Genomic DNA, 12,530 nt, shown 5'->3' with positions numbered 1-12,530 from the left:
TTATTAGGTACTTTTTCTTTTACAGATAAATTAAGCCCAAAAAGAGATTAAACTTTAATAATGAGATTAAATTATTAAATGCCCATGAGAAGGATGCAGTACTAATGCAATACTAGAAATTGCAGTTAAGGCATGACCATTGGACAGTGAAAGGCTCATTTGGGTCAGGCAAAAACAGTTTTCAACCATATAATTTTCAGTTCAAGTTTTCTTTTTTCTTGTCATAGGCCTACCCAATTCTCATCAATCCTTAAAAAATAGTTAATTCATGAAATTCGTTCAAAAAGCTTATACATCCAGGAATGGAACAAGTGAGTGAGTCATTCATTCAAAACGAATTTAAAGATTTAGTCTATAAATAAAATGACTGCATTGCAACAACTGGCTTTCTGTCAGAGCCAAATGACATGTTATTTGGTTTAATTGTATATCAAAATCGTGGTTTATATTTTAAACAAAACAGCATGATTCTCAATTTATCCAGAACAGAAAAGGTGCCATTACTTTGACAATACAAATGTACAAATTTGTCACACAATTCAGGTACCTGAAAACAAACTAACTGAATGAATGGATGGATGGATATGCTTTGCTAACTGTGACACTTGGACAACACTTCTTTATATGATTCACTACAGAGCTTGAAAGTCTAAAACTCTCTCCACATTAGTGCGGCTTCTCTCCTGTATGAACTCGCTCGTGTGATCCAGTGCAGACAATTAAACCTTATTCACGATATGAGGGCTTGTACTCTGGAGCCGGTTAATGTTGAACTCTGTAATCTTGGAACATTCCTCACCTGCAGACTGGAAATATATGGCATCCGGAGAAAATGTTCCACATTAGCCCTTCATTTACGATCGTTAACAGCGTCACTTACAGCCTCAACTGGTGAAAGTTTCAGCTCGTCTCTCTCGCTTCTCTCTTCTGCGCAGGCGCGTCAGTTCATGTCATGTTTCTTAAAGGGGCCGCGTGTTATACCATTGTATTCAAAGGCTTCCGTCTTTTTTTGTTGACATCTTTATTTGTTTAAAATGAAAATTTACCCATTAATAACTTGGTTTACGGAGCAGTTGCGTAATGTCACATTTTCAATCAAGCTGATATTTGGGAAACAGCACTCTTGGTTTTATGTTGCTTGGTTGTATGATGCTTGAGTTGTTCCTCTTATAAATATAAAAACACAGGAAAATTAAATATTTGTTACCCCAATATCTTGAATTTTGGGGGCATTTGTTATTTTTAATGGCTTTTCTGCCCCAGTGTAACAGGTAACAAGTTTAGTGAGACAGTATAGAAAGGATGAATCTCGATAAAGAAATGTGACATAAAAAACATACAAATGTATTAATATTCTTCCAAATGTTCACTCTTTTGAACTAAAAGCCTGAAAGACAGTTGTTTTGTGCAGTCCCATGACCAAAAACAAACAGGAGCAAATGTGATTTTAGTTGATATGGGGTCCGTGTACTTTTTCGTTCATTCATTATTCTATTTCGGAATGAAAGACGAAATTTTAAAAGGGTGCAGCTTGTTTTTTTGTTTAAAAGAAAAAAGCTGAAATGGCTGTATTTTGTTTTCCAAATGTATTGTTGTCATCCAATAATAGTATTAGAAAATTGGACGAATTTTTAATTTGTAATATTTATTTGTACGTTTATTGTATTTCATTTGACTGATCCTATCTTTACCCGGAAGTAAATTACACCGTCGTGCGAAGTCATAGGCATACACTAGCCTTGGCTACAGTTTGGAACGTTTCATTCATATTCTGGGCTCATCTGATTTTTTTGTACATAGCATAGCCTACTTTGTTATGATTTTAGTATCATAATGATTAATAAATGTACGCACAATTATCCTGAACTTGAACAAATGCCTTTCAACTTGTGTATGCAAAATTCAGAATTAAATGAATGTGCAGCAATTTGTACAGATAGAGAGTCTGTAGGCCTATACTGTTACTAGCCATTAAATAAGCGCATTTAGTTTCATATTTGTTCAAATATTATAATGTTATTTTTTTTCCATGTATGTTGATTTATGAAAAGTGAACAGCACGAGTAAGATAGGACGCACAATATATCGAGAGACATGGAGCGGGTCAGACATGATTTTGACCACTTCATTAAGTTTTGTTTTGTAGAAAACCTTTCTTTGAAGTGAATTTTGTTTTGTATAAACTGTATCTTAATTTTAATACATTTTTCATCAACCAATTGCCTGGATTTAAGCAAATATAACAGACAATATAATCATGGAGGCGCCCGCGCGGGCTCTTGCATTGCACGTTAACTGGAGCACATCTCATCCTAACTTAACAAAACTCAGTGTATGCCTCACACAGACATGAGAAATACATCAAATACACAAAGCTTAAAATGTCTTTAAACGAAATAATTCAAAACGAAAAGAAAAAGGCTACTCTCTGATTATGTAATCCATTATGTGCATTTCTCTCTATAGGCGCGTTCACTATGTGACGATCGTCAACTTCATCTTTGCAGCCGAGTCGACACTGTCAGAAAAAAACTAGTTTATAAATAAAAATCAATGCACACGTCACCGGATTTACAAATGCACATCTTGCTTGTTGCACGCATGCCATATTATGTCGAAATAACGAGATATTATGTTGAAATAACATTATTATTAATAATACATCTCTATATATTCTCTATATATAGAATATTTAATTGAATGCTGAATGTTGCGCGTGTTCAGTTTAATCAAATTAAAACTTAAATTGTGATCATTAAAATAATGGAATAGGCTATTAAATATTTAGTGGCGAAGTTTTGCTCATTTATTTATTTATAGGCTATATAAGGCAATTCGTTCCAATGAACTGCCGTAGCCAGTGTATATATCTATGACTTCGCACGACGGTGTAATTTACTTCCGGGTAAAGATGCGATCAGTCAAATGAAATACAATAAACGTACAAATAAATATTACAAATTAAAAACCGATCGGAAATGTCGTCCAATTTTCTAATACTATTATTTGATAACAATAATACATTTGGAAAAAAAAATACAGTCATTTCTGCTTTTTTTCTTTTAAACAAAAAACCAAGCTGCACCCTTTTTTAAATTTCATCTTTCATTCCGAAATAGAATAATGAATGAACGAAAAAGTACACGGACCATATGGTCTGTACAGTGGAAATGCGGTTAATGATTTCTGACTGACATATAAATGAACAAATCAAACAAATGCAAACAGGTAAAAGTGAAGCCCCTACCGGACAGAGTCAGTCTAGACCAATGGAGAGTCCGGCTGTGTTCAAAACACACATGATTTCTCTCATGGTCTGTATTTTCTGCTGCTGTTTAGAATCCAGCAGTGAAAAACTCTTTCCACAAACACATACTACACTTGTTTTCAGTTTAAACAATCTCAGTTAAAGGCTTTTTGTCAAGAAGAGATGTTTTTTCAGTTTATTTCTCATAATTGCATGTACTATCAGAAGACAATATAGTAAACTTAGTAAATAAGTATGACATTAATATATCTAATTCAAGATAGACAGATTTTGCAAAAAAATAAATAAAAAATACTTCAACTCTTAAATCTTTCTAGTCTTCCATTCTTTTTATCAAATGACACCGAATAGACAATCTCCATATTTTATCTTGCGGAATTTACCTGAATTGTATTTGATATGAAAACAAATGTTGATCACTTGCAACAGTTTTTCATATGAGCATGAAGGCTTGATAAATGTCTAAAACTCTCTCCACACTGATTACAGTGATATGGCTTCTCTCCAGTATGAACTCGCTCGTGTGATTTCAGGTTTCCAGAATGAGTGAAAGTCTTATCACAATATGAGCACTTGTAAGGTCTTTCTGCAGTATGAATTCTTTGGTGCTGTTTCAGATGACTAGATGTAGTAAAGCTCTTCCCACAATCACAACACACATGATCTCTCACTTCATTATGTGTTTTCTGGTGCCGTTTAAAATTGTTCAGCCTTGAAAAACTCTTTCCACAGAGAGAACACACATGAGGCCTCTCATCTGAATGAACTTTCAGATGATCTTTTAGATGTGATGACAAAATAAACTCTTTACCACACTGATCACAGTTAAATGGTTTTTCTCCAGAGTGAATACGCAGATGAATTTTGAGTAAGGATGAAGATGTGAAACTCTTTCCACACTGAGTGCATGGATACGGTTTCTCTCCAGTGTGAATTCTTATGTGTCTGTTAAGGTCTCCTTTTTGACTGAAACTCTTTCCACACTGAGAGCAGGAGTGGATCTTTTTGGCTTTTGATCCTTGAGTTTTGAAGTCACAGTGTTTCTTTACTTCATTCAGTTCTTCTCTTAGCTCTGGTATTTTCATCTGATCTAAAATGAACATATCAAGTAGTTATAATCAGTTTAAGGAGGATAATTTCAAGGAAAATTCAAGTGAACACAAACAGAAACCAAGAGAGTAGGTTATACTTTTTAGTATAAAGTATCAGATCTTTGATGTTGAAAGTTTGTTATATAATTCTCATTAATTTGAATATGCTATATACAAGTTTAGGATAATTTAGAAATTCTACATCATTTATCATCAATATACTACTTATTATTTCATAGCCACCAAAGCATACAACAATGAAGAATCAAGAATGGACACCAACCTATTTGTTCCTCAGTATCTTCATGTTTTATTCTGGATGGTTCTGGATCCCTCATGTCTTCAATCTCCTCTTTAATAAACTCCATCTTTAACAGTCACACAGATTTCAGCTGCTACTCCTGGAGTTTGTCCTTCTCTTGTAGGATGATGGTAATATTACAGTATTTATTGGTGGATTGTTGTGGGAGGGGCTTCACTGCAGGTGTGAACTGTGATCACTGTGTGATACTGATGCCCACAGGACCAGATCTAGAAAAAACAAAAGATTTTAAAAAGAAATTATACTGGATTACTTTAACAGAAAACACATATGGTCCCTTTTCCCGTCCTATGGCGAGACAAGCTCCCCTTTGGCAGGCTCTGCGCTCGGTTCAGGATGCGCCTTGATTGGTTCGTGCAATTCTCAGCACTGCGTTAATTTAATAAAAGGCTTAAATAACCAGAGAAAAATTAGTTTTCCTCATAGCATCTAGAAAGACACAATATTAATTCCTGTTATCTCAGAGAACCAAGGTTACGTTAGTAACCAAGACATTACATTATTCAATTAAAGGTACAATATGCAAGAATTTTTGCCGCTAGAGGGCGCTACATTCCAAACAACAACAACGGCGTAGCTTGATGACGATGTGAAGGAGCGTGGAATGATGGGAACTGTCGTTTTAAACTCCACCGTGGATGTAAATCAGTCAGACGGGAATCGAAAAATCATGTTCATGGATGAGGCTAAGTTCTATTTTTATAAATGTTGCGTTTAATGACATACTTTTTGTGGCGAGGGGGGCGTGGTTCAGCGCGGTCTGTGATGGGAGAGAAAAGAGACGAGCAAGTAGGTCAAGTGCAAATGCACACCGGTGTCTTATTGCAGTGATCGGCGTGGAGAGACCGCTTATAAGCCGCGCTGGAACGAGAGAGAGACTGGAGAGAAAATTGGACGAAGAGGAAGAAAACCGGTGGATCCGAGCTCTCATTTTTGAACTGTTTTGTCCCGTCGCGGTTGCCACAGTGAATGCGCGTTGTGCGCGGCTTTTGTTTGTTTTGCTTTATTTTAATAAAGTATGAGTCCCAGTCACACCGACCCCTGTCTTCTTCCTTCCTGACTCTTAAACCTCATCACACTTTTATTTCATTAAAATGAATTAACCGCAAGAAAAGTAAGGTTTAATACTTCATAGATGTTACTGTATTTGTTGAATTCATTGTTGTGATAACGCTGCGCAGTTTTACATGTTCTAAACAATTGTTGTAAAAGTACATTCGAACATGCCCACATCATTTGCCAAAATACTGATTAATCTTTATGTATAACACATGCTATGTTTATTTACATGGCCATAAACACCAGACGTGATAAACAATGTCAATAAACTAAACACAAATCTAAAGCAATAATACTTTCCTTACATAAACATAACTATTACCGAATGCTACATTTGGAAAATATAAAATTAAGCATGCTTTGTCGACAGAACCAGCTGCAATCGGTAAAGAATAATTGTGTCCCATAACGACTGCAAGAAACAAGCTAAAGTTTGTAGCTTGATAGACGCTACAACTACAACTTTCGCATTTGTACAGGACTCCACGCAGTACGAGCGGAAACCGAGGGTAACGCGGATATGACGCAATTGACTGGCGACTCCCAGCTCCCCCCTGTTCTAACGCCCCGTTTCCTTGGTTAAAATCGCAATTTTCTCACGATTTAAAAATAGTTGGAAACATTTGGGATATTGTAAGTAATCAACTTAACAAAATATATAACACTGGCCTTGAGATTTTGGGATATTTTAATGCAAAATTCTTACATATTGTACCTTTAATATCTAAACTTATCAGAAATCTAACAAGGTGACAGAAATCCACTTAAAATGTACACTATGATGTTAATAAACAAAACTGCATGCATCTTGCGGAAAAATATTGTAGCCAGAACTACTTGGTTACTAACGTAACCTCAGTTCCCTGAGATGAGGGAACGAGTATTGCGTAAGGCTAGCTTACGCTATGGGAAAACCTCCTTTTCTCGACAATACTGAGTTACACATTTAAATCGCATTGCGGCTGCACAAAACACTGTGCGTGCTAACTTCGCTCTACCGTGACCAAGCATATGTATGAATCACAGTGAAGCATAATCCTAATATAAGCCAGTGAAAACGGGCTTAAATATTGGATAACTAGGAACCTTAGTTCATGGTATAAGGGGTACATAGTGGCCAGCTAAAGCAGCGCCAAGTGTGTATGAACCCTACGATTTTGTGGGGGTGCTTAACACTTTTATACTGAGAGAACCTTAGCCTGTAAAGCGGGTACCTCCAAGTTATAGAACTTCACAAATGTGGACGGCGAGGCCCAGCCAGTCGCCGCACAAATGTCCTCAATGGGTATTCCACTGGACCAGGCCCACGAAGAGGCCATACCTCTCGTGGAGTGAGCTCTGACTCCAAGGGGCAAGGAAGGCCCTTAGATTTGTAAGCTAGCGCAATAGCATCTACTATCCAGCGTGACAGCTAGGGATGCACCGATGCATCGGCTGAACATCGGTAACGGGCGATATTTGCCTCATTAACTGCCATCGGCCATCGGGAAATAAAAATGACATTCGCTGATGTCACATGGGCGTCAGTTTCAAAGTTGCGCGTTATTTCAAATGGCGCGCGGCAAGCACGCTCATAATAGAAGTGGCGCGCTCGCTTTTCCATGTGCGTTCATGGATGTATAGCAACGACAGAAGCCACGGGAGTACAAACGCTTGTGCAAACTGCGCTCTCCATGACGACGAGGAAGTGTGACATAGGCCTATTAATTGATTTCTAGCCCTTGCATTAGCTTTACTACTAGATATATTTATGGAGATGAGAAATAAAAAGCCGTCATTAATATCAGTCCGTCAGAAAAGCAGTTCTAGTCTTATTCTTGGCTGGATAACTCTTAGCAGGTTTAAAAAGCCCTTTTAAAGTTAAATATGAATACAGTTTTGGATTAAATAAAAGTATAGTCAAGTCAAATAAAACATATTTTATCTCCTGTATAGTTTGGTAATGCTACAATAAGATACCATTCATTAACATCACTTAATGCGTTATCTAACATAACACATTGAGTGAACAATATATTTTTACAACATTAATTAATGTTTGTGAATGTTATTTAATACAAAACACTTGATTGGTCATGTTTGTTCACTTCATTCATTGTGCATTAAATAATGTTAACAGAAATAATGTTAACTTTTGATTTTAAAAATGTATTTTTAAATTAAGCCCTAAAGGAGAATAATTGCGACAGTATATAACTATTGTTTTTTTTTGTTAGGTCATTTTATCTAATGTTATCTAACAAATGGAATCTTATTGTAAAGTGTTTTTAATACTACAGTTTCCATCTTTGTGATATACACTTTAATATAATTATGTAAATTTAATCTAAATTAAGCTTTGGTACCGAAATTGGTACCGAGAACCGTGGATTTTCACTGGTATCGGTACCGAATACTGAAATTTTGGTACCGTGACAACACTAGGTCAGACAATGATTACCAAATTTCTCTCTCATATTGCTCCTCATAACCACTGAAAAAGAACTTTTTCATTCAGAGGTTATAACTAATGTCAACCAGAAAGTGACATTAAAGGTTGTTTTTGTTTCATAAATTGGTCTGATTGAGTTTGTGCTCATTCTAGGATAGTGTGATCAAGAGCCGAAAGACTTGTATGTTTCCGTGGCACAAAAGAAGGAATAAATAACAAAAAGAAAAAACATCGGCATCGGCCATCGGCCAAGTTGTTATGTTAAACATCGGTATCGGTATCGGCCCAGAATTTCCCAATCGGTGCATCCCTAGTGACAGCCTTTGCTTTGTAGCAGCCAAAACTTTAGTGTCACCGCCAAAGCATATGAAGAGCTGCTCTGACTGCCTAAACGGGGCAGAGCGCTCCAGATAAATTCTGAGAGCCCTTACCGGGCAGAGTAAATGCGCATCACTCTCATCATCTGGCGAGGAGAGAGCCGCCAGGGAAATGACCTGTGCTCTAAATGGAGTGGAGAGCACATTAGGGACATAACAGTGCCTCGGTTTAAGGACGACCTTAGAGTCGTTTGGCCCGAATTCCAGGCAGGAAACGCTAATGGATAGCGCTTGTAGGTCACCTACCCGCTTGACTGAGGCGAGCACCAGCAGAAAAGCAGTTTTGAGCGAGAGCGAGAGCGACTTCAGGTCTACTGACAGAAGCGGCTTGAATGAGGGACCTTTCATGGCTTCCAGACCCTTAGAGAGGTCCCAGATAGGCACAGACGGGGGAGGCGGAGGGTTCAACCTCCTAGCGCCCTTGAGAAAACGCGCAATGAGTTTGTTTCTTCCTAGCGGTTTGTTGGCTATCGGAGTGTGAAATGCTGTTATGGGCGCCACATAGACTTTGAGCGTGTAGACTTTGATGCGTCCCGCATCCAGCAGCCCTTGCAAAAATGTGAGCACACTTGGTACTTCACATGTCTGAGGGTCTACGTTTTGTGCAGCGCACCAGCCAGCAAACACCACCCATTTCTGAGCATACAAGCGCCTCGTTGAGGGCGCTCTCGCCTCTAAAATGGTCTTTAGCACCTTATCCGGGAGATGCCCGGGTACCCGTTGAGGGGTCATGCATGGAGGGCCCATAAATCTGGACAGGGGTGCGAAATCGTTCCCCTCGCCTGTGTGATGAGGTCTCTCCTCAGGGGAATCGGCCAAGGGGCTGTTTCCAGCATCTGTAAGAGCTCTGGGTACCAACACTGGGTTTTCCAGAGGGGGGCTACTAACAGCACTGCACACCTGTATTCCCTGATCCTTTCGATGACCTGCAGTAGCATCGTGACAAGAGGGAATACATACAGAGGGCGGCTCGGCCAGTCGTGGGTGAGCGTGTCCCTGTTCTTTGTAAAAAATATTGGGCAGTGAGCGTTGTCTTCTGAGGCGAAGAGATCGACCTCCGCCCTGCCGAAGACATCCCATAGCAGCTGAACCGATTTTGGGTGAAGAGACCATTCTCATGGGAGAACGGTGCGTCTGGATAACATATCCGCACCCTGGTTCAGAACGCCTGGTACGTGCGTCGCTTTTAGCAGGCGCAGGTTGCGCTGGGACCAGAGAATGAGATTATCGGCCATGCAGTGCAGATTGCGTGACTTGATACCACCCTGGCGCTTTATGTGGGGATAACCACCCTGGGGATGAATAAAGGCATCTATCTATCTATCTATCTATGTACGACACCACTGCCCTGTTGTCCGTCCGGACCAGGACATGGTGGTCTTTTAAGTATGGGAGAAAGGCTTTTAAGGCTAAGGCTACCGCCTTCATCTCTAGACAGTTTATCTGTAGGCGCTTCTCTGGGTCTGACCATAGACCAGAGACGTGCCTGCTCTCGTAAAGGGCCCCCCAGCCTACGCTGGAGGCATCTGTCGAGATTGTGTTCCTCCTCAAGATCACACCCAAGCTCACGCCAGACTGATACCAGTCGGTCGCTTTCCAGGGAGTTAGGGCGTGACTCGCCCTGATTCGTAAGTGGGAGTACTGGTGATGCCGAAGCCATGAGACCCAGAATCTTCTGGAATTTCTTGAGGGGAGCGCGAGCGCCCGTCTTGAAAGATGACGCTAGGCATCGGGACAGACAGCGCGCGCGCCTCTCATGCGACCCGAGTCTATTTCTATACCCAGAAAGGAGATTTTTCGGCTAGGAGATAGTATGCTCCTGGAAAAATTTATCCTGAGGCCCAGGCATTCTAAGTGGTCAAGGAGCCAGGCTCTGTGAGTTATCAACTCCTCCGATTGGGCTATGATGAGCCAATCGTCGAGGTAGTTCACCACTCGCACTCCCCGCTGTCTCACTTCGTGAAGGTACGGGGCGCTAGAGACAGGCCGAAGGGTAATACTGTGTACTGATAAGCCTGTCCTTCGAATGCGAACCTCAGGAAGGGTCTGTGACGGGGCGCTATTTGAATGTGAAAATAGGCGTCCATCAGATCTACTGAGAAAAACCAATCCCCCGGGCGAATATGCGCGAGAATTTGTTTGGTTGTCAACAACCTGAACAGGCGCGTTATAAGCGTTTTTTTCAGGGGTCTGAGATCTAGGATGGGTCTGAGACCGCCATCCTTTTTGGGGACGAGGAAGTAGTGGCTGTAAAAGCCCGACTCGCTCTGTGACATAGGAACTGTTTCGACAGCCCCTTTTCTCAACAGTTTTGATACTTCAGTACGGAGAACATAGGCCATTGTCTCGACCCTGGCCTGAAAGCACGGAGGTCTGCGAGCAAACTGGAGTGAGTAACCTTGTTTTATTGTGTTCAACACCCAAGTCGATATTTCGGGGATAGCCTCCCAGGCTTTGGGCCCCATAGCTAGGGGTTGTAGGAGTACAGTGTCCGGGTCGCTGTGAGATAAGGGCCCGGCCAACTGACTGTTTACTGTTTCCCCGCCCGTGTGAACGGTGCTCATGCACAGAGCCCTCTATAGTGTCTATAATGTGGGTTTTCACATATAGCGGTGCGTTCATAGCAGTGGGCACACGGTCTATGTTCATTACCCTCTTTTCCCTGATAGGGGAAAAAGATGACACCATGTTGGAAGTGCTTGTGTGTAGGGGCGCGCACATTATGATGGGCACCTGAACTACATGAGCAGCATGAGTTGCCGGGGGGCTTGAGACTGTGTTTGAGACTGCATGTACAGTGTTTGAGTGTTGTGGCGCGGGCCTTGTGGTGGGCACGCCTTCTACATTCGTTAAATTCGCAGACTGTGGTGGCGAATTGGTAACTGTGGGGACAGTGCTTATGTGCAGGTGTGCGAACTTTATAGCGGGCACATGACCTACATATGACACATGGGTAAAAGAGCTCTTTTCTTGTTTTATTTGTGTCGCCGTAAAAACGGCGTTTGGTTGCAGGCGAGTGTGCTGCGTGGCAGACTCATTTGCTGCTGATTTTACATTTCCAACCGCCTGAGAGGGAACTGGGGAATGTCTGAGGGATTTTAGAGAGATCGGTCCGGCCTTGGCGGGACTCGAAATCTCTCTTTTTCTCCCCCTAGCTAGGATGGCTTACGCGGCTCGGGGTCCAACACAATCTTAGGCTGGGTGACCGGCGGCGCAGACTTGGGCTGCTGAGGAGGAGGCTTCCAAAAGACAAAGAGGCCCAGCGAAGCAAGTGCATTCTGGGAGTTGTTGTCTTTCATCCACATAAGCCAAAAATAAATTTTCTCAGTCTAGAAAGCTCCAAATCCAAAAATAATTTCACATTTCTTCTACATAAATGACCCATTTTAAATACACATTCATCTTTCCAGAGGTGAAGCATCCCTTTAAAATGCACGTCAAGATCAGTAAAATCTAAATTTTCTCGTGGGGGATGCCCCAGAACCCCCCTAGCAAGATCACTTTTGGGACCTCGGTATTTATAAAACCCGTTTTATATTTTAGAATGCAAATCAGCTTCCCTTCCCTTAACCCATTTAATCCCACTGGTCACAATTGTGACCACAATTTTTCTTTGCATATTTTAGTGTGAAATTAAAAAGTAACTCATATTATGAAGTACATATTCATATATAATGAAAATGTAAGATGTCTATAAGAGTTTATGGTAGGTCTAACATGATTAGTTTGTTTGGTTATGTGACCACACACATTTATTTCTTGGTACTGTCGTCTTAACGAAAGGATGACATAAAAGCTCAGAAAGGACAGGTAAGAATACTAAGTTCCTTTTTGAATAGCTTATACATTTTTTGCACATATCATCATGAAAGGGTTACCTATACATACACATTGAAATTAAATTAATACATGCTTTATTCTGTTGTGAAACTGCAGATAAATGAAGACGGTTACAATAGTGACCGGTGGTAGAACACAGGGA

General features: G+C 40.5%; 1 protein-coding gene across 3 annotated transcripts in view; it reads right to left on the bottom strand.

Moving 5' to 3' along the window:
* LOC309506314 (uncharacterized protein) overlaps window positions 1–12,530 on the bottom strand; it is a 101,609-nt gene that overhangs the window by 83,194 nt on the left and 5,885 nt on the right. The window contains exon 2 of one of the 3 annotated variants that reach the window (XM_082180128.1): window positions 4,643–4,890. The exons of 1 other annotated variant lie outside the window; for it this stretch is intronic. In XM_082180128.1, the coding sequence (XP_082036254.1) occupies window positions 4,643–4,727 (85 nt within the window). In that variant the 5' untranslated portion in view covers window positions 4,728–4,890. Of the gene's footprint in view, window positions 1–799; window positions 919–4,642; window positions 4,891–12,530 lie in introns of those variants that run through there. One more of the 3 variants, XM_082180136.1, reaches the window with a different exon arrangement.

Source organism: Leuciscus leuciscus (genome assembly GCF_965113295.1).
Source record: "Leuciscus leuciscus genome assembly, chromosome: 9".
In the NCBI taxonomy this organism is placed as follows: domain Eukaryota; kingdom Metazoa; phylum Chordata; class Actinopteri; order Cypriniformes; family Leuciscidae; genus Leuciscus; species Leuciscus leuciscus.
This window is presented reverse-complemented; position numbering and strand designations above follow the sequence as displayed.